Below are 14,652 nucleotides of genomic sequence, written 5' to 3' on the forward strand. Positions count from 1 at the left end.
AACAACTTGTCAGTGATTCTCATTCTGTGTCTCCTGAAAGTCACCAGCAGCATCAGAGTGACGCACTGCAACAGCGCGGGGTTAGTGCTGTGTCTCCCACAGAAACACATGCTGACTCATCTGAACCACTAGCAGCATTAGGCTCAATATACATGCACAAACAACGATCTGCCACAACATTAAAACTACTGACAGGTAAATAACATTGGCCATCTGGTGACAATGCAACGTTCTGCTGGGAAACTTTAGGGCCTGGTATTCGTGTGGATGTCACTTACTGTAGAACCCGGCTAGACCAGACCAGACACCCCCACCCAATAGCGATGACACTCCTAGATGGCAGCAGCCATCCCCAGCAAGATACACTGACTCCCACACACAAAATTGGTTTAGGAAGTGGTCATAATGTTATGCCTGATAAATGTAGCTAATAACAGTTATTTTGTATTAAACTACACTCAAACAGTGGGTCTAAAAATTTGGCCTGATGCTAAAAATTCACGAGATGGCAAAGCCACACCACTCCTATGAATCTATTTTTAATCAAAAATATGCATTATATTATATTATATTATATTATATTATATTATATTATATTATATTATATTATATTATATCATATATAATCATATATTATATTAATCAGCATGTGAGGCAATAATGTCCCTGGAAAGATGGTGTGAGATGCTCAGCAACAAGCTCATTAATTTAAGTTATCTCACGTCATTTCCCTACGGGAATGAATAAAGTAATCTATCTTAAACATACGTGTTTTGATAATGTCATTTGCTGCTTCGTACGTTTGAGCTATCAGCTCAGTTAATTATCAGTTAAAGGTTTGATAGGATGTCCTGAAAAGGTTCAGCTGGCGGTGATCATAATAATGAAGTCGAGTGCATGTTGGGTGAACATATGTTTTCATTACACAAGAGTGCAAAGGCTCCCTCAGAAAATATCCCCCTCCAGTTAGTGACAGATGAGACGAGGTGGTGTGGAGGTTTATTTACAGCCAAGTAAAATAGTTTACTGCGATCTGGTGCGTTCAAAATTCACTCACGGCACATCAGCGTTTTCCCAAATATATTCCTTGAAATTGAATTAACTTCTATACCTATCAGTCAAGCCCCAAGCCCACACGTGCCCGTTATTTATTATGGACCTCTGTTGCGTTCATATGCAGCTCGTAAATTATACTCTCTCGATTAAATCACATTTCTTTCGTTTTATGTTATCTTTACAGATTCTGACGCATTTTTGTATTTACATATGCATAATTTATAGACACGGGGCACGTATATGAATATTTTGTCCAGTGACGTGGATAAAAGCGCAAACTATCGAGAAGCAGGTGGCGTCCACTGTCGTCGTGGCTAGATGTCCAGCGTTTCCCACGACGCCTGAAGGCAGCAAAACTTCTGACACATGCGAAGTCGGTGACCTCGCCGGAGCCGCAGGCAGTCCACACGGCTCAAAGAGAGACCACCACCAGCCAAGCACAGTTGTCCGCTGTCTTCTTCTTCTTCTCCTTCTGCCAGACAGAGCCAGGCAGCCAGAGACAGAGCGGGTTTGAGGCTGTCGTCCGCCGCAGCCATGCACTGTCTGAGAGCGCTGCGTCTGTCAAACTCAGCACAGCTGATCGTGAAAAGTACAGACGCCGCGAAGACGGGTTTCGTCATCCAGCCAGCATGCTGGCCGGCCACAAAATCCTCAAGCGCGTCCCAGCGACGAGCTACACACTCGGATCCTTTACATCTCAAAGTGTAAGTGTCTCCGTGCGTCTGTCAACACCTCCCTGCTGCTGGTGTGGGTTCACGTACACAGGCCACCTCCATACTAAGTGCCCCTATATAGGCCTGTAAATATATATAAGATTGACAGTTGGCCTGTGTAATATGAACGTGGGGAGTAAATGGTCACCCAGTAGTGAACAGTCAACAGAGCCAGCGGCATGTGTCAGCTATTAATGACGCCTTCACCAAATACTTTTTTAAAGCAACATAACAGTGTGGAGCTCCAAAGGTCCAGATTATCTGTATGCAAACTGTCCTAAAAATCAAAACAACACAAACCATCTACACCTGTGGCGTGTTCATTGTTCCTCAGTACAGCTTACAGTACCCTAGTAATTAGTTCATCAGTTGTATGTTACTTTATAAGTGAATAACTTCCCATTAAAATTGCTTTTCTCAGTTCAAGAATTTATGCTTCACTCCCCCAGAAATGTTCCCCCGAAGCCCCCCAGTTCCGGAGTGGAAAACATGCTTTTCTACACCATCACAGATGGGAAGGAGCAAATCCCCGTCTCACACTTCATCTCAGTAAGCATCCTCCGTGTGTAGTTTAGCGTCTGTTCACGCTACCTGGACAGGTTTTGGCTGCACGCTTGAGACGGCAGGGAGGTTTGAGCCTGTTTTCTTGTGCGCAGGCGCTGAAAAAAACTGGCCTCCATCCGTCAGACCCTCGCCTGAAGGAGGGCATGGAGAAACTTCGGGCGGCCGTGAGGGAATCTGTCGGCGAGGTGATGATGGACAGAGACCTTTTCCATAGGTGAGAACAGCAGCAGGTGTTCGAGTGGTTCCTCGCGGCTGTGCGGCTTTATTTGAGCGTGACACCTTGCAAACACAGAAGCCCTTTTCGAAGTGAGTAGGAATGAGCACGGCTGCTGCAATTCGCCGTGACCAGATCAAGTTCTATGACATGTCAAAGTGACCTTTGATTAAAAAGCTTGAACTATATTTTGCAGCTTCAGTCTCGGGGGTTCTGGTGTCGTACATTGCTGCCTGTGAGGCAAAAGGGGCCGTCACTGATGTTATTAGGAGACCACGTAGAGTCAAATCAGCTTTTAGCCTCCTACAATGGCAAAAAGATTTTTTTTAATGTCCACGTCTACATCTATTTGCTGCTTGGTATGTACGTATATATACTGTATAGTCAGCAAATCAAGCTGATTTGGTTGAGTGGTTTATGACAGCCCACAGAGCTTTTCACTATAAGAAGTTATAAGAATTATTCTCACAAGGCAAGTTCAATAAATTAACTTAATTAATGGACTTTACTGCCTCTTGCTTGGTAATAAAGGAGGAACGAGGGATCAGACCCCTAACTCTTCAGTTAGTGGGCGACCAGCTCTGAGTCACTCCTGCCTCCGTCTTCATCATTGTAATTACCAATGTGCACGACTCAAGTGCTGCTGAATTTCAGTGTATTAGGGTGATTTTCAGCCAGACTTCAGGGGAACTTCAGGGGAACTCTCTGTATGTGCAGTTAACTCCCAGACTTGTAGCTCCAATGCTGCAAAAATTATCCACCTCCCTTTGTTCCCTGTTCTAGGCATTGTATGGTGTTTTTCTACAGCCTGCTGTACCAATAGCCTGAGAAGCAGGCGTGTTTAAAAGTTGAAAATCACGTCTTAAATGTCACAATCTCCTCCAGTAGCAATGTGCTTTTACTCCTCAAGCTTCTTGGACAAACCCACCGAATACATGTATATTCTGGGAGATCCATTCCCCTACACTGCCCCTCAGATCGCACTTGTATGTGTGTCAGCTCTGACAGTCTCATGGTGTTTTGCTTTCCATTCTCCACCAGGCACGAGGCAGGTGCTGGCATGAGACCGAACTATTTTTAGTCGGTCATTCCAACAACAATCCAGTTTAATGCAGGATTTGTAGCCTCTGTCTGCCTGTCCCTTTGTTTTTCTTCTTTATTCCCTTTTCCTTCAGGCATAGTTTACATATTTATGGCATGCGTTATCTGAATACATGACTTTTACACATTTTTGCTTAAGCTACATCTTAAATATATTTGTTCTGCTCTGTGGTCATTTTTAAGTTGCTTCTTATGTTTGTGGTTTTTATTATATTCCATAAAACTGAAAAAGGCGACTGGATTGGCCCACAGCCTTGTCCTCTGAGGATTGTAGAAGCAGAAAAAAAGTTGTTGATTGTACAATATAGTAGGAAAACAAATTATATATAACTACACTGATCAGACACAACATTATGACCACTGACAGGTGGGCAAAAAAAAAACAACACAAGGTGTTGACCTGGCCTCCAAATTCACTAGATCCCAAACTGATCAATTATCTGTGAGATGCACTGGAACAAGCCTGATCCACAGAGACCCCTCTTCTCAACACATAAGATCCAAAGACCCTCTGCCAGGACACCCTCAGACGGCCCATGTCCATTCTCTGATGAATCACAACTGATCTGGAGGCAAAAGTGAGACCTACATGATACTAGGAAGGTGGTCATAATATTATGCTTCATTAGTGTGTATGATATTATACATTATACGTTTTTTGCAGATATTATTAAATGAATTGACCTGAGGATTTTTTTATTACATTGTAATAAATTTATTACATTAATCTAAACAAAAAAACCCCATTAACAGATGATGTAAGACAAGTTACAAGATTAAAGATATCTTACCATGTCAGAATTCTGACTTTAAACTCAAAAGTCAGAATTCTGTCTTTTTTCCCCCACCAATCCTCTTCCGCAACCATGCACGTGCATAAAATATCCTTTTTTATTTTTTTCAAATTGATCATTGAAGTACTCAAGGTGTTAAAGTCACCGTTAAAACGCTTGTGTCAGCTTTACTTACGGTCATGTTGATCAAAGTGAAGGCCTCTCGTCGTGACTGATGTCTGGCAGCTCCTGTTATCCCATCACCCTGGGCACCGCGCGCTAGCGCACGCTTTTGACTTTCAGCCAGTGCTCCAGAGTGACTCCGCTCTGGGTTGCTTCTCTCCCACAGATGTGTCGGTGGAAACGTTGTCCTTCTGATCCAGGCCTTCAGAAAGAAGTTCATCATCCCAGAGTTTGACGTGTTTGCGCGGAAAATAAATAAAATCTACAAAACCGTGGAAAACCAAAGTGATGGGAAGGTAAGTGTTCAGTCTGTTTGCTCTTTACGCTATCACATTTACTGATTTATAGTTCTGTTTCACATAATATGGTATAATCCGTGTATGATTCCCTGTGTCTTTGGAGATGGACCTGGTTTTTAGTCATGTTTGTGCTACTTTCCGCCTATTTGCATGCGGCAAATTTAACACTAGATGAGTATTTAGTCAAGAAATGAGGAATCTCATTTCCCATTGTGCGTAGTTTGACTTGTGCTTTGTTGTGTTTTGTTGCTCCAGGTTGCAGATTACATCCCTCAGCTGGCCAAGTTTAACCCAGAATTGTGGGGTGTGTCGCTGTGTACGGTTGATGGTCAGAGGTAGGAAGTACAGATTTGTACTTGTTTCACCACAGGGGTTCTTTCTGCCACTGCTTTCAGTCATGTGCACGTAGTTTTCCCTGACAGATGAAAGTTTTCCACTGAATTATAACCTTTAAAACTCCATTTTTACGGGTTAAAGGCTTCTTTCTTTCTTTCTTTCTTTCTGAACTTCTGTGGAACTTGTTTTTTTAGCTACTTTTTTCCCCCCCAAATCAGGACCTCTCAGAACTGATTAATGAATGTTCTGTCTCCATCTCCACCTGTAGCTGTTTCTGGAGCTAATCAGGCAACGCTCAGTGTGTGAGCGGCACATTTGTGACGGAAAAGCAGGTCAAATCAGAATGACGAAGCTATAAATAGTCACCTCTGTCCCTCATTTCAACTACTACTAAATCAGATATCCTGCCAGGTGCCAATGTCAACGTCAACCTGTTGTATGAAATGATTTTCCATATTCTGTGAAATTTAAACGTCTGCTCTATCTGCTTGTCCTCATCTCCAGACACTCAGTTGGTGACACCAAACAGCCGTTTTGCCTGCAGTCATGCGTAAAGCCCCTGCAGTATGCCTTCGCCGTCCATGAGGCAGGAACAGAGAAGGTCCACCGTTACGTTGGCAAGGAGCCCAGTGGACTCAAGTTTAACATGCTCTCACTTGACGACGAAGGTGCGTGTGACTTCGTCATCGTCCTCTGTTTGTCTGGTTCAGAAGAGGAACCTTAAAGTCACTTGTCTGTGAAGGTTCTCAGTCATCAAGGTCATGGTAATCCAAAAAAGCGTTGAATAAGGTCAGCTGGACTTGTAGAATTTCTTCTTTCTCTTCAAGAAATTTTAACGAAAGTCCAGCTGACCTTATTCAACGCTTTTTTGGATCATAAAGTCACTTCATAGTCACTCACTGGAGGAAATATGTGTCCCTCCAGGTTTTTTTTCGAGAGATGTCAGAGATCTTGTGTAGCTGTGACCAAAACTATTTTCTGTGTCTTTGAATTGCTGCAGAGCTCGGTACGTTCCTCTCCTCAGAGGATGACTAAATATTAATGCATGTAGCGGTGCAGAAAAGATTAGTCCACCAACGGTAGACGAAGCAGCAGCAATTTCAATAATTACGCAATAGTTTATGTTAAAAAACAAAACAAAAAAAAACGACGATAACTAATTGACGAAGAACCGAGCCCCCATTCAGTTCAGAACTCCTCGTTGTTGCCTTATCTTGTTGTCCTTTCTGCCCAGATAAGCCGCACAACCCCATGGTGAACGCCGGAGCCATAGTGGTCAGCTCTCTTATCAAGGTAAACAGATGGACCTGGTGTGTGACAGCTGAGTCGGCACGTGTAGTGAGCCCATGTCTTTCTAGGACGAGTCAGGAGCAGGGAAAGATCTGCAGACTGTTAATGGGACTTTGGAGTCGTGCGAATGGAAGACTGGGTGGTTCAAAAGTGTTAATTGGATTCTTTCATATCTGATAATTATATATGTTTGGGGGAAAGTGAAACTGTTAACTGGTGGAATTAGTTCTGTAGGAAGACGAATGCGAGTAACGGGTCCCATGATTAAATAGTGAGCTGCGTTCTGGCCCATAATGTTGACACGGTTCATTTAGAGACTTAATGCCGTGAAGCAGCGGTACTCTACTGAGCCTCGGTGTCATTTTGAAGCATCTATACGGGTGAAATGTTTTGAGAAATCTTATTTCATTGACTGTTTTTAATAAAGAAAACTGGATCATAAAAAAGGGATTTTCACACTTGTGAATCATTCCCTGATCTCTGCCTCTTACCAGCTGATAGTAGCATGCTAAATTATGCAATCAGTAACACATTGATCTGTTTCTTTCACGCTGTGTAATTAGTAGTAGATCACGGGGAGTGCGGAAATTGAGTGAATGTGGTAATTACAATCAGCATATTTTTACACAACCAAACGATTCTTGTTTGCTTTCAGCCTCGCACAAATAAGGCAGAGAAGTTCGACTATGTAAGTAGCGTGCCTCAGATCTTCTTCTCTGCTGAATAAAAAAAAAATACGGCGCGCTTCTCTCTGTGGTCATAGAAACACTGCCATTTGTTTGTCTTTTTTCCTTTTAGTTTATGGAGTTTGTTAAAAAGATGGCCGGCCAAGAATACGTAGGATTCAGCAACGCCACGTGAGTGACCCGCGTGATAAATAATCCTGAGCTTGTTATTATTACTTTTTTTATATAATTTCTTTATAACACCTGTTGGAAGAGTGACTGTGTTGGGGGAAATTGCATGTCCACTGCCCTGCTGCATTATTAATGTTGGGCTATTGACCCCTTCTGCTTCTCGGTCTCAGGTTCCAGTCTGAAAAAGAAACGGGCGACAGAAATTTTGCCATCGGATACTACATGAAAGAGAAGAAGGTCAGCAGCTATAGAACATTTAAAAGGAAATCAGCAGTTTATACCGCAACATGTATTTCTTTTTGACACGTTTCTTTTAGTAACACGCCCATTATGCAACTAAGTAGTTAAATATTCTTTGCTTTGTCAGACATTATTTGTTCAAAAAAAAAAATCTGTTTTTGGTTTTATTATAAAACAAACTAAAACCAGACATATTTTTGCTTGATGAAAATGGTCAATATAGTAACTTTTCATTTTAGGTTTAAACATTTTTAAAATAACGTGCAGTTGAACCTAAAAATCAACCTTTTTTCATTCAGTTTAAATTTCCCTGCATTCTTCAGTTTTAATCTAACACCTCCTGACGATCATATTTCATTCACCAGTGCTTTCCGCCGGGAGCAGACATGATCGATGCCCTCGACTTCTACTTCCAGGTAAACATCTGTGCCGTCATTAAACAGCTCTCTCTCGTTGCCTGATGATCAGCCATAATCATCACAGCACATCCAGTAGTGGTTTGAGTAATTAACTGACCCCCCGTTTCTCTCAGCTATGCTCCATCGAGGTGACCTGCGAGTCCGGCAGCATCATGGCCGCCACTCTGGCCAACGGAGGGATCTGTCCAATCACAGGGGAGCTTGTCCTGAGCGCCGAGGCCGTGCGAAACACCCTGAGCCTCATGCACTCGTGCGGCATGTACGACTTCTCCGGCCAGATGGCTTTCCACGTGAGCACAACAGCAGGGTGGAACAGTGTCATTGCGCCAACTCTCTGACACAACACGAATAATCTCCCAAACAAATCTCCCCCAGGTGGGTCTGCCTGCAAAATCGGGGGTGTCCGGTGCGATACTTCTGGTGATCCCCAACGTCATGGGAGTGATGTGTTGGTCTCCTCCGCTGGACAGAGTTGGAAACAGCGTCCGGGGAATTCACTTCTGTCAGGCAAGGCAACGGATCTTTATGATGGCTTAGATTCTTGGTTCTTCTCACACCCGAGTCTGAAATGATTCAACTCATAGATTTTACTTGACAGTTCAGTTAAAGTTAATGACTTATAGACATTCAATAAAAGGCAGAAATGGGACAGTTTGAAATCAAACTATTAACATGCACAATCAGTCACAACAGGAGAAGTAAATAAGACCATCTCGTGGCACAAGGGAGACCTGCACAATGTTAGGAAGATGGTCATAATGTTATGTAATCTAATGCCTTATCGGTGCACTCAACACGTGCAGTCTGAATCTCCCTGAATTACTCTGTGTCTTTACACAATCAGTCACCTGTAATCTGACAGTTTACCATTTTACAACCCAGTGACTGTGTGATAGTTGAGTGAGCTGAAGCAGTTAGTCTCTGTCTTTTTTGTCTTTCAAAGCCAACAACACAGACACTATATTGCGAACACGTTGATTATCGCACAATTTATATCTGATAATTATATTTTGGGGGAGAATAAAAAGTTAACTGGTTGTGGAATTAATTCTGTTGTACACAAAGCACCATAGCTTAAATACAGTATCTATAACTAGTAGTTATTAGTAAGTAATAGCTTTTCAAAGGTTATTAAATAGTTTTCGTTTTACCCAAACACATTTGTTTTTGTAAAACGTGCACATTGTGTGTAGTATAGAAGATGTTTAGACCCTGTAGGTAGAATATTTTTCAAATATTTTTCGTGTATTGGCCTCTTTTCTGTTGTGTGTGTAATGATTCTCTTCTAGTTCTAATCAGAAAAAGGATCAGTAGGAAATATTTTTTGTGTGTTTTGTGAAACATTTCTGGACCTTAACCTTTACGATCCTGGTGTATCTTTCCTCCTGCTCTTAATCATGAGTGTCATCTTTCAGGAGCTCGTGTCACTGTTCAACTTCCATAATTATGACAACCTGAGGCACTTTGTAAAGAAGCAGGACCCCCGCAGGCTGGATGGAGATGACAGGGTGAGCCTCCCGTCTCCAGTTTGTTTGTTCTGCCTAGTGAGCTTTGAGTCTCTTTCTTAACGTGCCACTTTAATGTGTTTGCAGAACAAGTCCGTTTTCAACTTGATGTTCGCTGCCTACAGTGGAGACGTGTCGGCCCTGAGAAGGTAGTTTATCGCTTTGTGCTGTTTTTCATGTTTTTTTAATTGTTTTTTAAACCAGTTTTGTGTGTGTGTCTGTGTCAGGCTGCATCCTACTGGGGATGGCTGCTGTTATTGCTATGGGGGTGGGGCTGTCTGGTCTGGTCTAAGTGGGTGGTAGCCTACATGTCTAAGTAACGTCCAAAAGTTTCCCAGCAGAACTTTGAATTGTCACAAGCTGCTCAATGTTATTTACTTCTCCTCTCAGTGGTTGTAATGTTGTGGCAGAACAGTGCATTGTGTGAGGATTTGTTATTTGCATGAAATGTGAAAATATTTGCGAGTCTTTGGTGCAATGACTTTCTTCTGACGTCCCAGATTTGCACTTTCGTCCATGGACATGGGTCGGAAAGACTACGACTCCCGAACAGCGTTACACATCGCTGCAGCAGAGGGTGAGGTCCACCGGTTCAGACTAAATGCTATATACTTTAACAAAGTTGTGCTATCAGAATGAATGACACAATGACCTAAACACACTTGCATCCCCAAGAGAAGTTAGGAGTGCTCAGGGAGTCTCTTACACTGTTACCTCAATGGCTTCAGCCCCGATCCTATAAACAACCAGCTTGAAGTCCTTCAATACTTTAATAGTACTATTAAATGATTGTGATGGTGGCTAACTGCAAATGTGGTTTAACACTACAGGTCGTAGATTTCTAGGGGCAGCAAAACAAGCGTGTCTTATGAATAAAGAAGTCAGGGAGCTAGCTAGCAACCCACGATCTATGTTTATGTTGCACACAACCTGAAGGTCATGTCGTGTTTTGCCAGTTAAATGCTTCTAATGTGATGCCGCAGCAGTAGATGACGTTGTTGGATTTGCATTCGCAGCAGTCTCGTTCTCTGATGGCGATTTAGCATTTATTTGTTTTCTAGAAGTTGCGTTACTGCAGACGCCCTGTTCAAAGTTATGCCTGAAGACTTTCCTCAGTGGTCCATAATGTAGCCTCAGTGTGGACTTGAGAGTCATTAACTGAGTATGATAATGTTTTGCTGCTTTAAAAGATATAAATAAACATAAAAGTAGTTTAAAGGCCTTTTGTATTGATTTTATCCACATGATTTATGTCATGTTATAATTAATCCCACTTAATTAAGTAACTCTGAGGATAAACTGCAGCTAAGATAGAGACAGAGCTGCGTGCTGTAGCTTTAACACAGGAACATGTGCAGAGTTACACCTGTCAACTGCTAAATACTTTTAATGAGGTCTTTTTGAGCTTTTTCACGCACCAACCGACTATAAGAGTGATTTAATCTTACTTGCGTGTTGGCAGTTATAAGTACTTCTTCATGCTCTCCTTGGTAACCATTCAGTTAATCAGTCACTGAATAAAAGACAAAACAACAAAATTTTTTTTATTTTTAAATACACATGTGCCATCTGGAAAGAAATATTTTCCGTTCATCTACGACTGACTGAAAGATCCTCACGTTTGTTGAGTAGTTTGTCCTGTAGGCCACACGCTGTAATTAAGGAAGTTTGCTGTCATTCATCATGTCATCATAAATCCTTACGGATGACCATATGGTGGATTATTTATCTCGTGTCCACGTGCATTCGCGGCACAGCTTTAACAGCATCGACACTCCTTTCAAAAAGGGCCTCGCAAGCAACTTGTTAGTTTACAAGATAAGAAAGAGGAAGTAACTTTTTTTCTTCCAAATGAAAAAAGCAGAGCTTTGCTCTCCTTAATCTGATTCTGAGCTGAATTGCAATGGGAGGAAATAATCATACATCTGTTTCTGTCTCTCTTTCTCTCTCATGCTGTTTGTATTTTTAGCCGCTTTTCCCCACATTGCCTACAGTTTATCACTATATTAGATAAACTTGTAAATCATCAAACACCTTTTTCGACTGGGGTGGTATGATCTCAAGCCTTTTGTGCTGTTGCATTAAATGTTTTTTCTTTAGTTGGCCTTGATAGCAAACCAATCCATATTTTTCTGCTTGTTCTCAGGTCATGTAGATGTGGTGAAGTTCCTCACTGAAACCTGCAAAGTTGACCCGTTCGTAGAAGACAGGTGAGACCAACTCCTACTGTTGTGTCTGTAATGGTTTCTAATGGTTATGCACCATCGTTTTTTTCTGGTAAATCCTCTCTCTTCGTCATGTGCAGGTGGGGGAACCTGCCGGTGGACGATGCCATGCAGTTTGGACACGAAGAGGTGGTGAAGATGCTCAAAGATTACCAGCAGGACTGCAAGCGCCTAGAAAAGCCGGGCGGCAGAGCTGAGCACCCCCCGAAGCTGGACACCATCGAGGGCATGGTGTGATGCCTCTGAAGAGAATCCTCGAAACTGAAACAAGTCAGGGCAGTCTGTCAAATTTACAAATGTGAAGGTTCTTTCGTAGCACAGGCAATGAACGGCATTCGGAACAGGATTCGACAAAGCACACTGCTGCAAATCCAAAGACCAGTGGCAAGAGAAAAAAAAAGACAGATAGAATATAAAGCACGGAATAATATATTAGTCAATAAGAAGAAATACAATAACACAAAGGTGTTATTATTATCTCCAAATTTTAAATGACATTAATACATTAGTGGCCTCTTCGCCGTGGTCATGATCCGTAAGAACCTTTTATGTTTATATGGAGTCACATATTTTCTTATTATATATATTTGTGCCTTGAGGAAATAAAACGATTCGCTATGTTTTGGAGCCTCTTTGGCAGTTATTGCGTGAGCTACATCGTTCAGCTGTAAATAATCGCACTCATGTATTTATACGCTCTTTTACCGCATAAACACAGAATTCCAAAAAGTGATTCATGTGGATTATTTTAACGGAGACTTAATCAATTAAACATGCTTTATCTGCGACATAGTTTGAGTCTCTTTATTAGAACACTTGAATGTTTTAATAAATATAATGAAATATAAGAGGAGAAATGCGTGATGAAGGGTCAGCAGGAGAGATGCTATAACTGCGAGGCTTCGTTTAAACAAAAAAATGATGTAACAAGACAGTCAGTTGAGGACAGACTCTAGTGGTGGCAGCATCAGCTTCAGTTAATCATGAATCCACCAGGTGGCACTGTGTACCCATCACACCCAAAGCATCAGTCGTACTGAACTCGGTGCCTTGGATCGCTGAGGGAAGCAGAGCTCTAGGGAGCAGTAAAGAGCTGATATATAAGACTGACCTGACATCCAGAGAGACAGCTGCCATCTGATCAGAGCCTAACAGACCCTTCATCTCCCTCCGCTGCAGAAATAAGCTCAAGCTACTGCTCTCTGCCGGGGCGCACCAGACACCACCAGACTGCAACACAGCACACGTTAAACTAAATCGTGTCGCCATTAAGTGCAGTTGTTTTGGTCATCTAAGCCAATGTGGCTCCTGCTTTGGAAAACCAAGGAGGAAAGAACTGGATAATGAGCAGATGTGGCACACATTTAGACACTGAATGATTCATCTACAACCCGTTGCTTCATCGATGGGGTGCGATGACAGCCCGAGAGTGGAACAGTTTGCAGCGTAGGCCGGTGCTCTTCGTTTTCTCAAAAGCATTCGATAAAATCGACCATTTGCTGGCAGCGTCCGTCACGTGGAAGCTCGAGGTTGTCTCTGCATTAAGGAAGACAGCGGGTGACGTATCAGTCTGTGCTTTCTGAGCGGGAGGCACCCTTCTTGTTGTTTTCTGCACTACTTCTTGTTACAGGGCCAGGACTGTTCCAGGACTAAATAAATCCGGTCCCCGTGTCAAACTGACAGAAGTTTGTGGATGATTGGAACATTTAGGTGTTAACGAGGCAAGAAAAGAAAGACTGCCAGGAGTTGTTAGGTAGAAGGGAGTGAGAAAAAGTCTGCGTGAATGTATAATTAGGATATTTTTATCGTGTTTTTGCGTGCAATGTGCATTTCCATTTAGTGGTGTTACCTGCAGGCAACATCTGCTGCTATTTGACCATCTGCCCCTCTTTAAAGTTGTTCTGTTTGTTCTGACCCATAGAAGAAAAAAAGACCCCTTCTGTGTGACATGAGGTCAAACTTTTAATTTCTACCATTTTTGGATTCATGACCAAATACTTGTAAAAAATTCTAGCCTCAGGTGTGCTCCATTTCCCATGCTAATTAACAAACTTGGCATGCTAACTACAATTAACATGTTTTGAATAAGTTTGCATGCTGACTGCTAATGACTTAGTTCTGGTGGTTCACGCTGCGAATGAAATAGTTTCACAATTTTCGTATGACTTATATAAAAACTAAAACTATTATCGGATAGAATATCAGACCTGCAATTACTTGCAAATTGCCTTCCAAAGCCGCAGGTAATCAAGCAGCAACGTTTCCAGTACGCTGCCAAAACCTGATTAGCAATTGTCGGCTAGTTTATATGACTTTCAGTTCTTAAAAAGTAACAATTTAATCATCTACATCGCCGATGCCTGTGTGCTGAATTAGCAGCGGCCGGTGGAGAACACAATGTGGTGACTCCTGGGTCCAACAGAGAGAGCGCCTGGACTTGATGTCGCAGGATCAAAATGAATCAGACCGACGTGACTTCTCAGAACACCAGACGAGGGTTTGCGTCCCCGACGTCTCAGCCCTGACGCCGTGTGTTTAATCGGAAGGTGAACGTTTTTCATCACAAGAGCAGGTTTAATCAAGCTGAAGAAAAATGATGAACGCACTGTAATTAGTCCTGCGAGCCAACTGCTTCTCATTAGGGAACACAATCTTCTCGTAGAGATATTAAAGATACGCTGACCTTTTGATTTAGTTCCACCAGCTGAGAAATTGACATTAAAAAAAAAAGAAAGAAAGAAATGTTATCCATTAATGGTGTCCTGATTAACTTGTGTAATAATCTCTAATTAGTTTGGCAATCTTGACTAGGTGTCTCACAGTGATGAGAGATTATTTAATATTCAAAGAGGCTGTGTTTTGTTAAGAAGCTGAAGT

The 14,652-nt window shown here is 42.2% G+C and overlaps 1 protein-coding gene across 1 annotated transcript; it reads left to right on the forward strand.

Annotated features, from left to right (window-relative positions):
* The first annotated feature begins 943 nt into the window (after positions 1 to 943).
* Positions 944 to 12,561, forward strand: gls2b (glutaminase 2b (liver, mitochondrial)). The gene is made up of 18 exons (XM_047582431.1): positions 944 to 1,760; positions 2,219 to 2,318; positions 2,426 to 2,547; positions 4,771 to 4,900; positions 5,159 to 5,238; positions 5,744 to 5,907; positions 6,474 to 6,532; positions 7,185 to 7,217; positions 7,328 to 7,386; positions 7,557 to 7,623; positions 7,992 to 8,042; positions 8,159 to 8,335; positions 8,421 to 8,552; positions 9,461 to 9,553; positions 9,638 to 9,699; positions 10,051 to 10,127; positions 11,697 to 11,760; positions 11,856 to 12,561. Exons 1-18 carry the CDS (start codon positions 1,591 to 1,593, stop codon positions 12,010 to 12,012), a joined length of 1,797 nt encoding a protein of 598 aa, XP_047438387.1. The 5' UTR covers positions 944 to 1,590; the 3' UTR covers positions 12,013 to 12,561.
* Positions 12,562 to 14,652: the final 2,091 nt, after the last annotated feature.

Source organism: Mugil cephalus, chromosome 4 (genome assembly GCF_022458985.1).
Source record: "Mugil cephalus isolate CIBA_MC_2020 chromosome 4, CIBA_Mcephalus_1.1, whole genome shotgun sequence".
Lineage (NCBI taxonomy): Eukaryota > Metazoa > Chordata > Actinopteri > Mugiliformes > Mugilidae > Mugil > Mugil cephalus.

What these genes read in the sequence shown, in the direction of transcription:
- gls2b (XM_047582431.1), top strand. Translation starts at nt 1,591, where the DNA reads ATGCACTGTCTGAGAGCGCTGCGTCTGTCAAACTCAGCACAGCTGATC. An exon ending in AAAACCAAAGTGATGGGAAG is followed by an intron (nt 4,901 to 5,158) that starts GTAAGTGTTCAG and finishes TTGTTGCTCCAG; the next exon opens with GTTGCAGATTACATCCCTCA. An exon ending in AGGCAGAGAAGTTCGACTAT is followed by an intron (nt 7,218 to 7,327) that starts GTAAGTAGCGTG and finishes TTTTCCTTTTAG; the next exon opens with TTTATGGAGTTTGTTAAAAA.